At 34.6% G+C, this 22,226-nt stretch overlaps 2 protein-coding genes and 1 long non-coding RNA gene across 5 annotated transcripts in view; 1 reads left to right on the top strand and 2 right to left on the bottom strand.

The window, feature by feature from the left end:
- Nucleotides 1-2,377: 2,377 nt before the first annotated feature.
- Nucleotides 2,378-5,445, top strand: LOC139783499 (uncharacterized). Of its 2 annotated transcripts, XR_011721294.1 has the most exons (7): nucleotides 2,378-2,517; nucleotides 2,787-2,844; nucleotides 2,912-3,026; nucleotides 3,235-3,429; nucleotides 4,553-4,702; nucleotides 5,072-5,215; nucleotides 5,312-5,445. It is a non-coding gene; the product is annotated as an uncharacterized lncRNA (long non-coding RNA). The 2 variants fall into 2 exon arrangements; XR_011721293.1 differs by having other exon boundaries at nucleotides 2,787-3,026.
- Nucleotides 5,446-9,213: 3,768 nt separating this feature from the next.
- The window catches only part of LOC139783497 (inactive hydroxysteroid dehydrogenase-like protein 1), a 32,686-nt gene continuing 19,673 nt past the window's right edge, over nucleotides 9,214-22,226 (bottom strand). For both annotated transcript variants that reach the window (XM_071722679.1, XM_071722678.1), the window contains exons 2-5: nucleotides 12,761-12,970; nucleotides 12,433-12,669; nucleotides 10,007-10,350; nucleotides 9,214-9,681 (exon numbers count right to left, since the gene is read on the bottom strand). In XM_071722679.1, coding sequence (XP_071578780.1) covers nucleotides 9,469-9,681; nucleotides 10,007-10,350; nucleotides 12,433-12,669; nucleotides 12,761-12,932 — 966 coding nt within the window. In that variant the 5' untranslated portion in view covers nucleotides 12,933-12,970 and the 3' untranslated portion in view covers nucleotides 9,214-9,468. The remainder of the gene's footprint in view (nucleotides 9,682-10,006; nucleotides 10,351-12,432; nucleotides 12,670-12,760; nucleotides 12,971-22,226) is intronic.
- LOC139783495 (uncharacterized) lies at nucleotides 17,089-21,327 on the bottom strand. Its single transcript, XM_071722672.1, has 2 exons — nucleotides 17,450-21,327; nucleotides 17,089-17,371 (listed from the first exon to the last, which is right to left on the bottom strand). Exon 1 carries the CDS (start codon nucleotides 20,068-20,070, stop codon nucleotides 17,608-17,610), a length of 2,463 nt encoding a protein of 820 aa, XP_071578773.1. The 5' UTR covers nucleotides 20,071-21,327; the 3' UTR covers nucleotides 17,089-17,371; nucleotides 17,450-17,607.

Raw genomic sequence — 22,226 nt, 5'->3', positions numbered from 1 at the left:
TGAAAAGTATTTTGTCTTATCCTTAAACGTATGTAATACACTATCGCATACGATAAAATCTCAGAAGCATGCTCTGTGCAAGGGAAAGTAAAATTGTAAGAAGATAAAACTTCTTCAAGCACACAATCAAAAACATCTCGATGAGAGGCATATTTAGCAAAGCACGATTCTACGTGACGGATAAGATCGAAAAATCTTGAATTAGGATGAATCAGTCCACCTCGGGATTTCATGCTGACTAATTGTGATACCGCAGACGTAGAAGGGGAATCTGATCTCACAGCTCGTTGACAATTCGTGCATGTGCCGTATACTTTTAATACTTGTTTACACAAATAACCTGTTAATCAATGTAAACCTGTTAGATATTAGCGATGTTGATCATTTCCGCGTGAATATAGATGAGCCGTATTCTACAATGTTAACATGCTAAAAGCAGCGCATGCAATTAAAGGAGTTTATTACATAAATCTTACAAGCGGCGATTGTTAGTATTCTACAATGTTAATATGCTAAAAGCAGAGCGCATGCAATTGAAGGAGTTTATTACACAAATCTTACAAGCGGCGATTGTTAGTATTCTACAATGTTAACATGCTAAAAAGCAATGCATATATGTAATTGAAGGAGTTTATTATACAAATCTTACAAGCAGCGATTCTTATTATAATAGATACATACCTACGAATTGTTAAAACGATTGTAAGCAGTTTAAGAGAAAAGTTCATGTTAAAATAAAAAACCTGTCACAAAATATATTATACAATCGAGGGTCTCGGATAGGGTAGAATCATGCTCAAGATTATTATAATCTATGATATCGTCCGCCTCCCAGTCGTGGTATTGTAAAATTTGGTCTAATTTTTCCTTAACACATTGTCGATATTCTGTACTCTTTCCCTTAGATTTCGGACCGTAAATATCTTTCAGCTCCTGTAGCGAGATTAGAATTTGCGGCGAAGTCTGTTCGGAAACGGTGCAGTTTCCAAATTTAGGAGGTTTTATGATACTGTACACTGACAATATTTTGTACAGTTGCAAAAACGTCGGACAGCTGGGATGATCATTACATCCTGCAGCTTGTCGAATAGTGCCAAAAAATTTCTACAATAAAAATACATACAAACATAGGTTGTACATAGATGCAATGACATGCGCGCGCGTGGGCACGCACGCACATCATTATCAATAATGACTGGTACTTGTGAAGATTACACTTATTACATAATTTGTATCTCAGGTGTTGTGCGATTGTTCAAGTCAAGCATATGAGATAAGTACTTAGATTTCCGTGTTCTCCTATTTCAAGATTCTTCAATCACGGTAAGTAACAAGAACTCAAGATAACAAATGTTGTATATTCGGTTAACTTTTGCCAATAATTGATTTTCTTTTTCAGGTATTCTCCACTTTCGACAATTGCACAACGAGGTAAATATTTCTCTCCCCCTTCCGTCATTTTAAAATTCTTCAATTAAAGTAATTTTTTTTTCTCTGTCAGGTACATTTCAAATTCCAGGATTAAGCAAATAAAGTAAGTATATCTTCCCGCCTTATATCACTGTAGAATTCTTTATTCACCGTAAGTATAATGACTGGAGGACTATGACCCGTATTCATAGGCCGGTATTCATAATCAGATCTTGTTTCAAGACCGTCTTAAGTAATATCTTAAGATGCTAATACGGCTCTGTGATTGGTTAATGACATCTTAAGATTTTACTTAGGATGGTCTTAAATATAAGAACCCACTATGAATACCGGTCATAGTCGGAGCATGTTTGATCGAGTAATGCACCCAATTCGGACACGTATGGAAGTTTAATTACCTCCAAGTTATCCTGATTCACTTTCCCGGTTAGTAAATATTTAAATTCGTATTTTTCGATGAGATAGGGGCACAAATTGATCGTTGATTGTAGGGAGATTCGCAAAGCTTCAGACGTTTGTACGGTTAAGAATTCATCAGCCGTTATGTCATATTGTACTTTGGCAAGTTCCCACTCGTTTAACCATTGGAGCGCATCTTGTAATACCTGAAGATATATTGAATCAGGTCATATTAAATCGGTTGTAAAGTATTTAATAAAGCGTTACAGCTGTTCAATAATAATCATGTAATTACTTGAAAGTCTTTGGTCTCTGGGGTCAGACCCTGATTCGGAGATTTCCGATTTAGCGCATCAAACATGTCGTTTATTCGAGTGCAAAACTTAATTGTTTCTTCACATTCGGCGAGAGATGTGATTCCACGTGATAAATAAAAGGCCAAACCTTGTGCAACAGACTGACTAAAAATCTACAAATGTGCAAATGTGTAACGATTTATTTTCCATAAAATTTATACAATATAAATATTATGGTATAATTAGAAAAGAAATACCTGAGTCGCGAGTCGAACACGCATTTTCGAGGTGGTATCCAATATAACATGTCTTTGTGTTATTTTAGGACAAGCCCTGGCATTTCCTGGATATTTACTGTCCAGATCGAATAAGATCTTAAAGTACTCCCAACGTATGTATTTATCCGACGATTTTATCTGCAAAAATGTTTAGTAAAAATATTTATTTATTGTTTTCTATATACTGTACCGTTTATTCATGCAAGACTGCTCTCATTCGTGTATATCATAATTTAAACAGAGTTTATTTTCGTAGACAGAAATTCAATTACAGATTTTTTAAATTACTATATACATGTAACTATATATAATTCAGCAGACAGTATTTATTGCAAAAATTAATTAATTTTTTTCAGATATATAAATTATTTTTGTTTTCCAGGATGTCGTAAATTAGGTATTTTTCCTTTATTCCTTTATTTTGGAGTTCATCAATCGAGGTAAGTAATAATTCGAAACAAATAACTTTAATGTACTAATTGAATATCCTCATGTTTTTTTTTTCAGGTATTCTCTATATGCAATAATCGTGCATATCAAACAAACTTTTTTTTCTTTACCCTTCAATTTTTGGATGCATCTATTATCATGATAAAGCGCATATGCATAGTTACTCTTTCAGGTACGACTTTGTAAAGCGTAAGCGGATCTAATTTATAATACGGCAAAAATTATATGTATTCTTTTTTTATTTTGTGAATTGATTTTTCATTATCGTTTTACAATTATTATTTAAAAACGTTTTTTCATTCAAATACTATGCAGAATCAAATATACAAAACTTGTTGATCTTATTTGAAACTTACCCGCAATTGTCTTTTATTGTACAGCCGGTTTCGAATATTTTTGATGACGTGAGGTATATCAGAAAAAGCGAATACCTTCCGGTTGTCATCGATAGGATGAGTAAACCATGTTTTTGTGCAATTCATTGTACCTGAGACGCCCAACAGAGACCACATCTTTGCATTTGTTGCCGCACCATCAGCGATAACACCGTGTATCATTGCTCCACTGTTTTCCAGGTAAGTTATAGCTTTTAATACCAATTTGGCGAGTTCTTCGCCCTTGACTGGATTTTTTGAAGCAAATACAGCAAACGGTTGAGTGTATGAAGATGCCAAAGATTGAAACATAAGCACAAGACCGTGCGTAGCTTGATCTTGAATGTCCGTAGACTGCGGCTTTTCTTGACCAAAGTCTGTTAACCCAACGTAAGTTAGGTTTCTCGAACAGACTGCCAGAGATTTTCTTAAATGGATTTCATCCAATAAAAGTATACCATGTCGCTCCAAAGGTGTTTTATCCTCGAAATGCTTCTTCAATAATCGTTGAAACTGTTCGTCAAAGCCGCATTTAATGTCTATCAGTGACCAATAGCTGCGTACTGTTCTTATACAAGGTAATGGTAAAACATTATTTTTCCGAAGAAACTCATAATAGCTTGGCGAGCGTATATTCATCATCATGCACAACATTATCCATTCTTCAGAGTAACGACGATTCTTTGTGTCTCTCTTCGACGCAGCAGAGATAATTTCTTTTAGCGCTGTACGTTGTGCAGCTGAGATGTTTAATTTCGAACACTTTTCGTCCAACGTTTCGGCACGAATAGAAGCGATTTCGCTGGCTTTCTCTTTCAATGATTGAGTTAGTAATTGTATACGCCGCTTGGCTCTGTTTTTTGCACGTTTTTCACGAGACATTTTCTTCTGTAAAGCAATGAGTTTCTTGTTATCGATAGGATTTGACGCTCGAAGTACACGTTTCACTGTTTTAATATTTTTCGACCTCGCTTCTTTCTGGATTATTTGTTGTCGCATTTTTATACAGTGATCACATCTTTTACGTTTTGTGATCATAGTGCAGTCCTTGTGACGCCATCGATTAACGTAGTCTCTGAATACATTATCACTTGGCAAAAAAAGAACGTTAATGGCACCCAGACCATTGCACAGATTCCTATTTTGGAACGATTTCAAATACTGTGGTAGCAATCTTATATCGTCTAAAATTTCACTGAGATTATTTTCTTTTGTAGCGACAGCACGCCCGTAAACGTATAGTGATGAAGTGTTCTATCACTGTCGATCACTATGTTTCTTTCTGTTACTGGACTTCTCACGGCATTTTCGACTTTCATTACAGAGTACGAGAAAACAAAGGTCGGGCCTTCCTCTGTATTCATCTCGGAGAAACTCCAACATTTTGGTATTGTGATGGAAGACTTCTCACCGCTGATGATATTAGTGTTAACTCCGGAAACTAAATAGACAAAAATATTTTACACTGCAGATGGTAATATGCTCACTTAATATTTAAGTTTTATTTCTTATTATTTTTATAAATTAACATTACTTACAAACGCTCATAGTGATTTTTGAAATAATATCAATCTCGCCACACATATCAGGTTTTTCTGACCAATCCTGAAGTTGGTTAATCGAATCAATATTGGCTGCTTTCATCAGTGCAGGAACCTCGAATTCAACTACATTTGTCACTGAAAAGTCATTATTCATCAATCATATATTATTTATCGTGTGTATTATTAATTTAATATTTTTTGTGATATAAGTTTTGTCATCCTGGCTCATCGTGCACATATTCTTTAAGGTAAGTAATTTTGACATTATCAGAATTCCTAATTTTGTTATTTTATTTCAGATCTTGCTTTGCTTAGGATAAATGGCATAACTGGATTTACTTTGTACTATAATGAAAGGCATGCATGGACATGTACATGCAATTTCTATAAACACGCTTATAAATCTAACAAACTGCACAGGATTGAATCAAAGGAACACAGTGGTAAATACATACTTTCTATATGAGACGATTCCTTGATATGTTCATTGACAGATTCAAAAGCAGGGCAGTCTTGATCTATGTTTGTTACTTCTGTAGCATCAGCAAGATCATTCATTGGAGTATCTACATCAGGGACTTCAACAATTGAAGAATGTTTCATTGTAGAATCGGTGGAGTGAATGGAAGAAGACTCAACCATAGAACAGGAGCACTCAGCATTGAACTGTTCGTTGAACGAAGAATCCGCAGTGACAGCAAGGTCATTGACAATGTCTTGACTGGAGCTGATATATGGAGGCGCGCAATCATTGTTAAAAATTGATGGGACAGCGGACGTGTCGAGTCGAGGTCTCTTATATGGGGCCTTAAATAAACACATAGTGCATTAAAATAACACTATTTACAATTCCAAAGTTATAATTGTAAGAACAGAACATGGAAAGAACAGAATAGTATAGTATGATAAATAATACTACTTAACGTTAACGCTACAAATAAGTGAGACAAATAAACTTACTTCAGCAACAATCTGACCATTTAAATCCCGTTTAATCCACTTTCTGTGGATGTATCGCTCTTCGAAATGCTTTTCACAAACAAACTGCGATTCCTTGAGTGTAACAATACCCGGAATTGCGGCTAACCATTTTTTGCGTTGTACGGTGTTCGATGGCACTTTAAAAGTGGAACATTTTTTGGATGTTTTATAGCCTGTTCGGCATTGCGGCACGATACACCCTTTCGTCATAATTTCAAAGGTTACGGAATACGGGCTGAGCACATGTAACGCAGCAAATCGGTTTTAAGGTTATAAGTCGCATTTCTCTCGATCGTTGCGACGTTTCGTGGCCACGGAGCAAATTAAAAATTACGTCAGTAAGAGGACCTACCCCCACCACCATCGTTGCTAGACCTGTATACAAGACCGTGAATAAGACTTTACCTTTGTCGATATACTTGTCACTTAACTGTTTGGATCTGTTAATTGCATATTCGTAGATAAAATAGCAAGTCCTATCAAGCTTATCCATATATTTTCTAAGAGTAGCAATTTTGAACAATATCATAATGATAAAGATACAAGACATAACGAGAGACATTTTTGTAAAACTCACAAGTGCTTCAAATAAAAGAATTTGAATTTTTTTTCTAATTGAATTGACAAATGGATAATAAAAATATAGCATCGTATATTATAGATAGTAGATGATACGTTATGTCGATACGTTATGTCGAGGCGGAAATTCCAAAATCCGTGGAAGAACAATTAGCCGAGTTAATGGCGAAATCGATAAGAAACAGGAACGGTTAATTGAGAGCGACAATTTTAACTTATAGATTCATGTTTTACGCACCAAAATACACAAAATTAAAATTTTAGCCAATTCGGTGAGGAAGCTCCTCTCCTTCATAATTACCTTTTTTAAACCACATTTAACTGCTTATAAATATAAATAATATAAATAATATAAATAATTAATATAAATAATATAAATAATTAAATTATTTATATTCAACCAATTAATAATTTTTAAAATATAAGTAATTTATCTGAGACTATTTATTTATTATTGAAAAAATTAATAATTATTTTCCACTAATTATTAATTTTCAAATAAATAGTAATTTATTTTTGATAAACCATCTATTAATTATTTTAATAATAAAGAATTTATTTTTACTAATTACCAGTTTACGAAAGAAATTAATTCATTTTCACCTAATTACTAACTTTAACAAACTAGAAATTTTTCTCTGACAAATTACCAATTTTTTAACTAATCTACACTTTTCACAAAAATTAAAGGAACGCTATATAAATTTATCTTTAAAAATAGACAAAATTCAAGCAGCCGTAACTTTGTTAAAAATGAACGAAATTTAAATTTAAAAAAAGGTTTTTAAAGCTCAAAATTTCTACTTTCTGTTTGGTAATTTTTACATATAGAAAACTACGAGCTAGACAAAATAGAAAATTTTCTTCTCACTTTGTGGGCCTGTCAAGTGCACAAAAAAAATCTGCGAAAATTTTTGACTTTCTAACGTAAAAGCTTGAAGTTTTCCTGGCAAAATCTTTTTTTTTAAATGTTTCTACGATTTTTTACCTATTAGAAGTTAGCCCCCCACTTTTAGAATTAACATATTTTCACGGTTGTGCTGAATTGTGCTAGGTTTGTGCTATATTGTGCTCGAATATTATAACCATAATATGAAAAATACGAAAAAAAATTTAAAAAAACGAATTTTTAGGTCAGCCCCCCACTTTTCGTTTTTTTCAATTTTTTTGATTGTGCTGAGTTGTGCTAATTTGTGCTAACATTGTGCTAAAATATTATTTAAAAAAAATAATAACAGAAAGAGCTACGATAAAAAAATAAATTATATCCAAAAATGATTTTTTTATCGTAACGTTTTTTATTATTTTTTTTAAATAATATTTTAGCACAATGTTAGCACAACTTAGCACAACTCAGCACAATCGAAAAAATTGAAAAAAACGAAAAGTGGGGGCTAACTTAAAAATAATTTTTAGGTCAGCCCCCCACTTTTCGTTTTTTTCAATTTTTTCGATTGTGCTGAGTTGTTGCTAAGTTGTGCTAACATTGTGCTAAAATATTATTTAAAAAAAATAACAACAAAAAAAGTTACGATATTTTTTTATCACCTAATAGGTATCTTAAGGTGTTTTTTTTTTTTTTTTTGTTTTGGTGGGAGAAGGAAAAATGCCTCGGCGCATCCCTGACCCCGGCTGTCAGGGTATGTGGGGCTTGCACCCACTAAAAAACCTCTCCCAAAACAAAGGACTAGGATTACGACACACGGGACACACGAGGTATTTCATCACATGCCGCAATAAAGCCCCTCGCACGAAGCGACAGAAACACCGTAAGCCTCATACAAAGACACACGGAGGTCGAAATGGGGTGCTCATTCCAAGGGGAAGAGACAGTCCCCCAGCTTAGTAGTTGGCAAGCCAAGCTACGCAGCCGTCTTGGAAATCCCCATGATAGTATCTGTGACAGACACATCATTTGAGGAGTTCTTCATTGACCGCGGGGACCGCCTCCCCGAGGAATTTACACCCCCAGGTCGTACATGGTCCCAGGACTTGCACGGATTTGACAAACAGAGACCTCCTACCCGGGTAGAGAGGTCTCACGCGAAAACAAGACACGGACTCGCTAAGTCAATAGCGAGCCCGTTAACATTCGGGGAAAAAACAAACACATCCCATCACCAAAGCAAGAAAGGACCCGGCACAACGGATCCAACAGACTCTAGCCGAGGCAGAAGGCACACGGCAGGAGTACAACCGCGCCCTTCCCCCAGACTCCCCCCCGAAGGAGAGAGTCCAGGGGGGAGAGCGCGGAAAAAAACATAAATAGGGAGAAGAGCCGCCAAACCACGGAGATCCGCCAGGGCACGACCCACCGAGGTCCGCCGCCACAAAAGGCTTCCAGCACCCACTGTTTCCAGTGGGGCAAGAGCCCGAAACTTAAGGTGTTATCCGTGTTATGAACCAATCACATACTACGTTTACGCGAGCGTTACTTCTGTAGTAACTTACGATAATTCCTTCGCGTAAACGGGATTTTGTCGTAACTTACGATAATTTACTCCGCGTAAACGAGTAAATTATCGTAAGTTACTACAGAAGTAACGCTCGCGTAAACGTAGTAACAGAGCCGTATCAGTATCTTAAGACATTTAAGACGGTCTTGAAATAAGACCTGACTATGAATATCCGGCCATTGCGATGTTTGTAAGATTCTATTTGGAGAGATGGGACGCATAGTTGGAACAATTTTGAAAAATATGAATTTCAAAAAAAAGGGGGGCTAACTTCATACACTCCATATATAGTTTCTATATTTGGCGAAACTTCCGAAAACGTCCGTGCTCAGATTTAGGCTGGTATTCAATCTCAGAACAGAGAAAATTGGTTGTAGAAGGAACGAGAATTGAAATTTTGTTAAACAATATTAAAGGACATAAAAAAAAGTTTATATTTTCTCTTTATTTCTTGCATACACGCGCGCGCATATATTCTCTCTTTCTCTCTCTGCATATATTCTCTCTCTCTCTCTCTCTCTCTTGCTCTCTCTCTCTCTCTCGCGCTGTATCACCTTATCTTTATTTCATTTAAAAAGTATTATTTGTAATAATTTAAAATTGCTTAGTTTTTACATCAGTACGATACAATTACATTATATACTTTGAAAAAAAAGTTAGTTACGTAAAATATCTTATTGCTATGCCTTTTGTTTCTTTTCCTTGAAATATTCTTGCCTGAAGCTCTCGTTTATGATTTGTCCGATTTTTGTTCTAATCCATACGGGCGGCATTAAAGTGATGAACTTTAGAACACTGTGTGTCCAGTAACCAGTACTGTTGTCCATTTTGCCCAGCGTGGCAATGGCATTTCTTGCATAAGTCGTGGCATCAGGTACAATCATAGTTGACTCCTGCGGTTTTCGATCAAATTTATGTACATAACAATCTTGTCAATAATCGCAAAAAACCGCAAGATTAACCAGAATATAATCCAGACAACACGCGCATATCTAAAAGATGTCGTTAAGACATCTTAAAAATGTCTTTATGACTTTTTTTAGACATGCGTGCTGTCTAAAAATACAGCACTATAAAATTAACGTGTTTGACTATATTAACTATAAAATTGATTCGTTAAAAACGAGCTTTAAGAGCTAAAAAATTCTGACTACTTCAATCATTTAATGGAAAACTGTGTCATTTAAAATAATATTATTTCAACAATGGTTTCAATACCTGTAGTCTAGAGATAAACGCGGTCATTTTCGTGCTGACGAAAAAAGGCGACAGGTGTTGAACGGTTATTCCAAATCTGGAGTATTCCGCTCTGAGAGCATCGGAGAAGCTCTTCACGTACGCCTTCGTAGCGGCGTATACCGTCAACAACGGCAGCGGCTGAAACTCAGAGGCGGAGGAGACGTTGACAATCGCGCCTTGTTTGCGTTTCTGCATCTGCCCGATAACCAGCCGCGTCATTAACGTGGTGGCGCCCACATTTACGGTGATAATGTCCCACAGTTCCTTCTCGGGCACCTCTCCGACGTACATGGGATACTCGTACGCCTTACCCACGTTGTTAACTTAAATTTAAAACAAAAAATGTTTGATATACCGTTTCACATATTGTATCCAACCGATAAACACCAACTAACAGTAACAGTACGTCAATATTATAATTTTCCACTCAATGTAAGTGTAATATATGACACATGTTGTACATAACAGTTACATTGTTGAATAGGAAATTATAATTTTGATGTAATGTTACTGTTAGGTGGCTGTTTATACTGCGCACAGAAGCATCATTCAATGATTTTTTATATGTGAAGATACTATAAATTATAATTCATGTCTTAATTTATGTACCCTTGACTTGTGTATTATCTATACTCTTTATTCCACGGGAGAATGACCTCTGCCCATCGGATAATAAAATGAAGGGAGGGGGACATTGAAAGATCGCGACATTAAGAAGCAAGTACATATTAGGAGGTTCCGTCACTACAAAAATATGCAGCCAGTTTCATGAAATTTTAATATGTTGTTCTGGAATGCAAAATAGAATTATGTGAATTTTTTGGGAATTTTTCACCGTCCCGTTTTGAAAAATTCCCAAAAAATTCACATAATTCTATTTTGCATTCCAAAACAACATATTAAAATTTCATGAAACTGGCTGCATATTTTTGTAGTGACGGAACCTCCTAATATGTACTTGCTTCTTAATGTCGCGATCTTTCAATGTCCCCCTCCCAGTCAGAGCAATCCGCAATCTGCGCTGTTGCCAGAACCCCCGCGTCCCACTACTTCCCCCGATGAAGCAACCGAACCTCCTTAATATATAATCGCAAATTTTTAGCTCGATAAACCCGTTTGTCCTGGCATTGCGACAGAACATTATTATATTTATTTTTAGAGAGAAATCTGATGGTGAGAAACTCGAGATGTTGCTCATTTTATTTTCAAATCAAAGATTATTTTTTTATCAAATAAAGCATGCATGCAAAAATAACAGAGATTGCATTGATCATTCATAGATTTATCAAACATTCACAGAAGTAAATTGAGATAGAGATTACATATAATCATTTCCTTAATCTTTGACTCTTCTCTATTTCTTAAGTAATAATTATGATATTTCATATATATAAGTCCACTTTTATAAATTTACTCTTTTTTGTTTCGACATATTTAATGTTTTGTATCTTACCCTGTTTAAAAATATTATTAAACGTTAATGAGCTTGTTTTGTTGAGAAACTAGACATGTGCAATTTTATTATGTAACCATTTTTATAAGCATTGCCTAAGGCCTAAGTTAAACAGTGATTCTGTTGATCGCATTTATACCACTTTCAAAAATAATGAATTGTCAAAAATGGACTTATACAGATTTATATCAAATTTATAATCAGATTTTAATTCAAGTAAACTATTCTTAAATGTAATTTTAAAATAATAATAATAATAATAATAATAATAATAATATATTAATGTCAAATTATATTTATTTGATACAATAGTATTTTAAATATCATATAGTTAGTAATTTTTGAGAAAAATTGAGCTATCATTTATAACATACAACATAGTTTTACTAATTACATAGTATCTTAATTTAATTGAATAATATAACTTAAAACCGCTTACACACTTGAGTATTTCTGGTTACGATTTGCTCAAATTTTGTTCAAGGCCATGTGCGGTTTAAAAGAAATTGTTAAAAATAATAAACTTATTTCACACTTTCAAAAGAAATATTTATGCCAGTCCACCACACGTCACTAACTGAAGAGGATTTCAATAGAACCGGTTTGGAAATCACAATCAAGTATAATTATTTGTACTGTAAGATTTGACTAGTCGCATGCACAACCGCACTTTCAAACTCGTATTGGCCGCATTGAAATTACAAATAAAATTTAGTCAAATTTCTATTGACTAATTTATCAGAATATTGTAAAGTATTGAACTTGAAAATAAAAAGGACTAAAATTTGTAAAAGTAACTCATTTTTTTTCAAAAATAGACTTATATATCATTTGAAAAGAAAAACAGTTCAAATATTGAACATTAGTAATTTCTAATTTTTGTTGCCATGCAAGGATTATGGGATTACAGCCACTAATTTATTACAGTAAATAAATAAATAAGTTTAATTACCTAATATGCCGACGGATATATCTTGCAACAGGGGATGGATTTTGGTGAAAGCATTTTCTCCTTCGGCGAAATCTGCCGCGATAACTTTCACCTCAATTTTTGGATTTATTAGCAGTATCTCGTCTTTTGTGCGTTCAAGCTTTTCTAAGTTTCTGCTAATTAGTACTAAATTAATATTTCTTACTGCTAATTCTTTGGCGTAAGCTTTACCGATACCGTCAGTCGAGCCAGTGACAACTAGAAGGATCAGGAGGTTGTTAATAATTTCAATAATACTTATAAATTAAATACAATCAAAGTTTAAGAGACATAATTTTTTCATGCTTACTCGCCCATTCACCGAACTTTGTTCGCAAATCGATTGCCTTCTTATTGTATATTTGCATAACTCCCATTTGCATAATTTCCCATAGCACACGCAGAAATCTTGTAACAGGACCAAGGAGAATCCAAAAAGTAATTAAAATGACTAACATCCAAAATGCTATTGTTAATAACATTTTCTCTCGTTATTTCGTGCGTAATGTTCTATCGTTACCTACAAATTAGAAGAATATTTTAGTTATTACCCAGCAAACACAAACTATAACCATTATATAACACAGAAGTAACATGTAATATAACTATAGTAATGTAATATATATATAGCAGTTATGCAATCTTTTTTGTAGCAGTAATATAACTGTGTTTTGTAATAGTTATATTGCTCTGTTATTTATTGGTTACACTACAATAACAACAATAAAACGTCAACATAACACGTTATACTGACAAAACGTGCAATATATTGATATCTATAGGATTTATTATTTATATAAATATAAGTTATATAAACAAGACCGCGGCGTCTTAAAATAATATATTGTACGTACAATTATAAAATAAGCCAAAATATGTAAATTAACAATAACATAAAACATACTTAAGACGGTCTTGAAATAATAGAATTCGGTCTATGACCGGCATTGACTCGCTTTTATTAATTCGTCTTAAGTATGTTTTAAGTTATTAATATACATATATTTTGGTTTATTTTAGAATTGTACGTATACACACAATTATTCTAAGACGCCGCGGTGTTATTTATATACTAGCTGGTTACCCGGGCTTCGCCCCGGAGGACATATGTAATAAGAGCTTTGCCCCGGAGGACATATGTAATAAGACACACAAATAATCTCTCTCTCTCTCTCTCTCTCTCTCTCTCTCTCTCTCCTCTCTCTCTCTCTCTCTCTCTCTCTCTCTCTCTCTCTCTCCCTCTCTCCCTCTCTCGATTATTTCCCGAAAAATTGGAAAAATTAAAAAAACCGGTTTCCAAAAAGATCGGTAACAAAAACTGTACAAATAATCATAAATCTCTTTGTGATATAACTAGGATCAGATTGCGATGAATATCTTTGTGACTTAATGACAGAAGGACATAAAGATGTTGTCACAAATGTACGACAAAATTGTTTGACTTTTTATGTAACGGCTGCCGAGGAAATTAGAAAGAGATTACCTGTTAATAATGCATTTTTATATAAGTTAAAAGTGTTTTAACCACAGATAGCTTTATTTGATAGTAATAGAGTAACGTCGTTTAATGATGTTTCTTATATTGCAAAAACTATTCACGGTTTTGATGAAGACGGTTTAAAACAAGAATGGCTCACATTGCATTCTGATTTTACAATCGAAGCAAAACAAACTCTTGCAACATTAAATTTTGATGGTATGTGGAAGAAAATTTTAAAAAGTCAATGTAACAGTGTTCCTAAATATCCCAATTTGACATTACTTATAAATGCAATTAGATCACTTCCGAATTCGAATGCTGATCCAGAAAGAACATTCTCTGTTTTAACAGATATAAAAACTAAAAAAAGAAATAGACTTTCGTCGGCCAGTATTAACGCTATTTGCGTATTCAAGTCAGCGTTGAAGACGAGGGGGGAAACAGCCTTAAGTATGAAAATTTCCCAAAGACATTTACAATTAATGTGTACGAGAAATTTATTACCCGCAGCTAAAAAGTCAAAAAGTTCTTTGACATTACATGCTGCGGGTAATGATATTGCTGGTCCCTCTTCGTCTAATGACACGCAGTAATAGTGTTCAAAAGATAATATATTATCTTTTGAACATTATTATGTATATCATATTACATGAATAATAATGTTAAAGAACAATGTATTCTCTCTCTCTCTCTCTCTCTCTCTCTCTCTCTCTCTCTCTCTCTCTCTCTCTCTCTCTCTCTCTCTCTCTCTCTCTCTCTCTCTCTCTCTCTCTCTCTTACTCTTACTCTTAAACATTATTATTCGATGTACTATGATACATAATATGGGTATTTGTTTTAGGTTTTTTTTAAAGACAGAGACACACACACACAGACAGACAGAGAGGGTTTGGAGTCGTTAAATACTGTGGAAGTGACGAACCACGGGGTCCTGATCTCTGCTGTGATACACACACAGACAGAGAGGGTTTGGAGTCGTTAAATACTGTGGAAGTGACGAACCACGGGGTCCTGATCTTTGCTGTGATACACACACACACACACTCATACACAGACAGAGAGGGTTTGGAGTCGTTAAATACTGTGGAAGTGACGAACCACGGGGTCCTGATCTCTGCTGTGATACACACACACACTCATACACAGAGAGGGTTTGGAGTCGTTAAATACTGTGGAAGTGACGAGCCACGGGGTCCTGATCTCTGCTGTGACACTATTTGAATTTTGGATACCCATATTATTATTAAAATATTAAATGTTCCATTTGTTCGCTTTGTCTCTCTAAATTTCTTGGATCGAAAATTCATTTGAAAAATAATATTATATTCCCCATACAGCAGAAAACTTGCACTTACATTAAAGCAATGTAGTAACAAGATTGTAATCTTGCAGCAATATTGCTACAATGTAACTGCAAAGTTTGTGCTGTATGGACTATGTCATTCAAAGCATAAATATTTTTGTACTTCAGTTTTTTATTTCTACAGTAAAATTATATATATATATACATAATATTAAATAAAAGCAATCTTAAATACAGATAGATAAAAGCCTATTTTTTTTGTAGTTTTTAAATTTGTTAAAGGGGGATGTTCTTTCCGGATCAGCATTCGAATTCGGAAGTGATCTAATTGCATTTATAAGTTAATGTTAAATTGGGATATTTAGGAACACTTACATATTGACTTTTTAAAATTTTCTTCCACATGTCATCAAAATTTAATGTTGCAAGAGTTTGTTTTGCTTCGATTGTAAAATCAGAATGCAATGTGAGCCATTCTTGTTTTAAACCGTCTTCATCAAAACCGTGAATAGTTTTTGCAATATAAGAAACATCATTAAACGACGTTACTCTATTACTATCAAATAAAGCTATCTGTGGTTGAAACACTTTTAACTTATATAAAAATGCATTATTAACAGGTAATCTCTTTCTAATTTCCTCGGCAGCTGTTACATAAAAAGTCAAACAATTTTGTCGTACATTTGTGACAACATCTTCATGTCCTTCTGTCATTAAGTCACAAAGATATTCATCGCAATCTGATCCTAGTTATATCACAAAGAGATTTATGATTATTTTTATCTTGAAATGATGTGTTTGTAAGTAAATGTTTCAAAGACTCTGGTTTTAAAAAGTTTTGCGATATTTGTCCAAGAAGATTAACAAATTTTGATTGTAACAAATGAATCCTTGTTTCACTAGCTTGAAAGAATGCATTGAACGAATTGAAGTAATTTAAAATATATTTTAAAAATAGAAAATATGGTTTTGTTTCTACGTTTATCATACAAGCTAATAAAGGTTCAGCAGATTTTGTTTTGTCGCCTACAACCATTTCGTTTAAAAAATGTTGCATCGTATCCCACGATTCAAGAAGTCTATCAACACACATATAATGTGAGAGCCATCGAGTATCGCATAACTTTAAAATTTTTCTATTTGTATCTTGAAAACATTCACAAAATTCATTGAAAATAGCAGAACGCTTTGGACTACTGTTAATATAAGTGGCAATTTTTCTTAAAAATTGTTCACAAAAATCGGGCAATTTAGCGCATGCAGCGTGCGCCGCTAATGCGGCGGAATGACAAGGACATGAAAATGTTAATAAATTTTTACACTTTGTCTCAAGTTTTGTTTTAAACGATAAATGTTTTCCTGTCATGACAGACGCATTGTCGCATGACACGGCAAGAATATTTAGAAATAGAATCTGAAGTTTATGCATTTCAGATTGAAATGCATTAAATAATTTCTCTGCACTACAATCTCTTGCATCAATTTCAATCAATTTTACTAATTGTGATCGAACATGTAAGGTTTCAGAATCTACATATCTTACAAAAAACGTCATCCATTTATTATTTGTTATGTCTGATGTTTCGTCAACATAAATAGAGAATTTAGTATTCCGAATATTATCAACTATACTCGTTCCATTTCAAGTAGAAAGAATGCGGAATCTATTTAATATTATATATATATTTTTTTTCATTATAAAAATTTATTAATTTTAAGAACGAATGTGTTTACTTGAAGCAATGGGATATAGGATTTCATCGAGAAAAAAAAATTACTTAATTTACTGAATACAATGTGAGTAGGTGAGGCAATTAGAGCCAAGCGCGGTAGTCAAAGCGCAAAACAATTTAAAAGTAATCAATAGATATATTAACGAACGTTTCGACACATTTTTCGTGTCCTCTTCAGCGTTAAAAGTTACATATAGTCAAAAACGAAGATTTACAGAAAGTCGAGTATAAGGCGTAGTCATCGACAAATAAAGTATAAAGGACGCAGTCTAAGAATAAAATTAAATCAGGATGTACCATAGTCGAAAGCCCGACATGCCGGTGTGCAATCGCTCCACATCCATCTCATCCTCGAATAATCTCGCCAGGTTGAAAGACCAAGTGGGTGAAAGATTCGAACCATGCCTGTACCATTAACGAAGTCACGATGTGGCAAGGGCGTAAATTATCTATGTTGATTAGATGACTAATGAATTTACTTACGGAGCAACCGCAGACCAGAATATCGCACCGCGAAAGCGACAAACGCCTCACATTGTAACGAGCTAACCGTTCGACGCGTCGCGAGTGAGTGAAGCATCGGTAGGAAGGTTAACACAATATACACCGAGGGAGGGGATAGATTATCGTATACAGTCGTTCTAAATTTTTGACAGTCTCTCGATCACACTTAGATACGTGTCAGGCAGACCCTCAGCATCAGTCTGCAAATTCAACCCCTTCGCCTGCCTTTTTATACATATCATCTCAGAAACTGAACGTTTATAATAATAGGATTCGTGGTCTAAAATTTCAACGTTCTTCCAATCAAAATCGTGATTACATTCGACTCTATGCTCGGTTATGACAGAATGATTCGGAGTATTCCAATTAATATGATTACGATGCTCCCTAATTCTAGTTTGCAATTGCCTACTAGTTTGGCCCACGTAAGAAGCATCGCAATCATTGCAATTAATCTTATATACTACGTTACATTTATTAGACCGTGGAAGACTATCCTTCTGCGCCTTGATGAATGTGCGCATCTTATTTAGGCTGTTATACGACAGTCTCACGTTCAATTCCCTTATGGCGTTCTTAAATTTTTCTGTAATCGTCGGGATGTACGGTAAAGTGAAAAAAGGAGCAACCTCCTCTTCATTCCGTCTCACATTCGTATTCGAGTCTCTGTTAAATAAAAACTTAAGACGCTCGCGCAAGATCCCATAGATGAATTCCAGTGGATAACAATTATTAAGTAAGATTCCAATGACCAGACTTAGATTCTTAGCATGCAAGGACGGGTGCGATAACAAAAATGCTCTATCTATTAAGCCTATGGCCGTCCCTCTTTTTTGGCATACCGGATGCTGCGACATAAAATTTAGATACCTGCCAGAAAAAGTTGGTTTATGGAACCAATCAAATGTTAGCCTATTGTTGTTCAATATCATCGTGATCTCCAAGAAATTTAACTTGTCATCTTCACCGATTTCTATGGTGAATTTCAGCCTAGGATGGAAGGAATTAAAAACATCTAAGGTATGCTGCAGCAAAGTCGACGGTGCCGCCAGTGTTATGTCGTCAATGTATCTTTTATAAAAAGGAGGGATGTATTTTAAGGTGCAAAGAGCTATAGTTTCCAAATCCTGTAACACAATGTCAGCAGCCATGGGGGAAAGAGGAGAACCCATGGGAACCCCGAAAGTTTGCCGATAAATGTTCCCATTGAACATAAAAAAGGTGGAATTTAATATCAGCCTGACCGCAATAAAAAACTCCGATTTCGGTATATTGCAATTTTTGGCAATAAAATTCCATCTGACCGATATGCTGTCCAGAACCCTTTCAATGGGTACATTCGTAAATAAGGAAACAACATCCAATGAGATCAATTTGTAGCCATCGTTGACATGTATGCTCGCAAGTTCTTCCACTAAATCGATGCTATTCTTTACAAAGCTGCGGGCTTTCGGGAAGCTTTTGAACATTATACGGTGGAGGAAGGAGGCCAGATCATATAGAGGGCTATTTATAGAGGATATAATAAGTCTAAAAGGGCAATTAGGTTTATGGATTTTAGGAAGTCCGTATGCCCGCGGTAAATTCCCGTCACTACAATAAAGAGATTTGTGCATTGATCCTGTAATATAATTCGCGTTCTTCCACCTAGTTAGTAATTCTCGTGAGCTTGAAATGAGTTTTTTCGTGGGATCCGTCTTGATGGGTAAGTAAGTGTTTCTATCATTTAACATCGTTTCAATTGCCGCAATATATTTATCTTTGTCGAGCGCGACTGTTACGTTCCCCTTGTCAGCCCTCGTGAGAATTAAATTCCTGTTGTTGTTGAGAAATTTTTTAGTCGCGGCTGATAATTTGAGGATATTGTTATTAAAATTGTTTCTAGGGAAAGAATAATTAGGAATATTGTTGATGATGGGTGCCAATCGATTCCTCACTGCAGTCTGCTTAGCAAGGGGAAACTTTATCAAATTATGTTCGATGCTCTTAATGAACTCTAACGTAAGATATTGAGGCTTTGCCACAGGAAGGCTGAAATTATCACCCAGCTGTAATAGACATTGAATATCTCTCGGTATAGATATCGATGATAGATTAATAAACCACTTATCATTGATTTCATTTAACGTTGATGGTGCTTCACTAACCGAATCCGGACCAATTACGACCTCTATCAAGGAATGGTCCGGGGGGGCCTGCAGAGGCTCAAAGGAGAATTTCATGCTTTGCTGTGTGGGCGGGATACTGCAAAAATACTTAATCCGCATGCTATTTCTAGACTGGTCAATGGATCTCGCGACAAGTAACGTAAATTTCTTGTCCATCCTAGCCCGTTGACTAACGAAGAATGAGTATATCGGTCCGCATTGTCTATTAAAAAATGAGTTACAAATGAACATCGGTATGTCTCCATATAACGAACTCGAAATTTTGAAAATTTGTGAGTGCGCAAACCTAACATAACAAAATGTGTCATTAAGTTCGATATGCAAAAGTTGCCTGGCGAAGCGGCGTTTACAATGTTTATATTTACCCCTCGTCCTTGGATCGAACCAAGAGTTATCGAACCTCGCTAAACAACTCGAAATGTGCGAAGGCATTACACCGTGCTCTATGCATTTGCGCAAGAATTCGATTTTCAGGTTGCATCTGATAATGATCTTATTATACTTAATCCAAAGCTTAAAATATTTGACCGCTAATATTAATTTACTGAAACATGATCCTACATGGATTGAGAATTCCCTCCTTGGGTGTAGCTAAATGTTAATTGTTATAAAAGATGAAATATCCTTTTGAGTGTTAATATTATCACAATTGCTTCAAGTAAAATTGCAATAATTTCGGGTAAAATTTTGTTCCAAGACATTTAGAGAGCTTATACTTTACTTAATGTAATACTCATTTAAAATATTGAATTGAAAGTATGCAACATAAGACAAAATACAGAATTCCTTTAATTTTACTTAGAAATGTTCTTTTAGAGACCATACTTTTCTAGTCAAAATAATGTAAAAGAAATAGTAAAAAACTGCATTTAAAAGGCAACCTCCAATTTCAAAATAATTTTTAATATTTTGAAAAATATTTCATTGAATTCTTGTTTACATTGAGTACCTTCTTATAAGGAATTGTTCTGCTTTTTATCCACGATTATTTTTCATATACTCTTTCTTTGTGCTATTAATTAAAAAGTATAAATATTTGATAGTCCATCAAATTGAATTTTTTTACAAATTTCGTTGCAATTATAGACATATTTAGAATCGTAAATATAATTGTGGAATCTAAAAAAATTATATATATTTTACAATAAATGATTATACCAATTTTATGATTGTACACTTAACGTTACATTTTAATAAAAACAATGAGTACCACCGATTTTAGCATTGTATGATATGGATTATATCATTATATGAATTATAACGTAAGCCATCACACATTTTGAAAAAGTCCTCCACATTTGTGACTCTCCAATTTGGAATTTTTGACACTGAAGAATTTGACAATGAGGAATAAATGCCATTCGACCTACAAACAATATTCTCCATCAACATAAAAAAATGGATTAATATTGAAGAAAACAAGGAACGTCAATATATTAATCACGCTCAATAAAAACGAAGGATACAATAACAACAAAACAATTGCTTGATAATAGTTCGTTATCTGGTTTTGACTCTGAATTACATATAGAGTCTAAAACTCGGTCTACAGAAGTAACATAAATACCTTCTTTGAGACCAGTGAAATAATTGTCGATTGGCACGTCCACCTATAATATGGAGGAACACTGTTACGGTCCGATGTCTCACTTCGGAGTAACAGAATTAAAGAAGAAAAAGAAGAAAAAAGAAGAAAAATAAGAAGAATAAGAAGAACAAGAAAAAAAAGATCCGGAAATTCTCCATCTACAATCTTCTGATTTTGGCTTTAAACAACATAAGAGCCTTTAATCTAGTCTGCAGAAGTTACCATCTGCGCTCTTATTTGGAAAATTATGGACTCTTAATCATTGGACTTCATCACATTATTGCATAAGAATAATATCAATTTCAATGGACTGAATAGCTGTGGAGAGTCAAAAAATATGTATGCAAATATATACATATATAACAAGCAAAATCAGATGAAATAATTTCTCCGTGATGCATATTATATAACACTAAATCCGGTGGTAGGGTAGACCGGGGCACGTTGTCACACGGGGCACGTTGTCACATCGGCTTTATTTAAAAAACTAATAATCAGAGGACTACACCCGTTATTCCCAAAACGTGTTAGTGTATGCCCATATTTGGTATGTTTACAGTGTTGAGATTGCTCCAGCTGTGTTGACGTAAAATCAACTTGAAAGTTTTTTGCGACCGTAAGTAAAATTTTATTGTCTAATATTCAACGTACTGGACATGAAGCTTATGTTTTTTCAGAATAGACCTTTATATTATCTTAAAGTATGTACTTTTACCTACCGCGTGCAATACCTAACCTTATGAATATCTCAAACGTGTCGGGAGAGTCGCATGGCGGCCGAGCTGAGAGGCGGACGTTCTTTCGTTGGCGGGCTTTTGCGAGTTTCTTTCAGGCAATTTGACGGCGCATTTAGGTGTTTGTTAGAGAGTAAGAGGGTCAAGGGAGATATAGGCTACTGTAATATTGATTTGGGGATAATTTGATAAGTATTCAGTCCCCCGTCGGAGGGGGGACGACTGGTAGGATGTCGACGATAGGAGGTTATGATAGAGGCAAAGAT

This window comes from Temnothorax nylanderi, unplaced genomic scaffold (assembly GCF_030848795.1).
Source record: "Temnothorax nylanderi isolate EJ_2023f unplaced genomic scaffold, tnyl_v1.0 TNYL_tig0506_pilon, whole genome shotgun sequence".
NCBI lineage: Eukaryota > Metazoa > Arthropoda > Insecta > Hymenoptera > Formicidae > Temnothorax > Temnothorax nylanderi.
The sequence above is the reverse complement of the archived record's forward strand: the minus strand, read 5'-3'. Positions and strand labels throughout refer to the sequence as shown.

Excerpts from the sequence above, each read along its gene's own strand:
- LOC139783495 (XM_071722672.1), bottom strand. The coding sequence starts at position 20,070 with ATGCCTTCGCACATTTCGAGTTGTTTAGCGAGGTTCGATAACTCTTGG.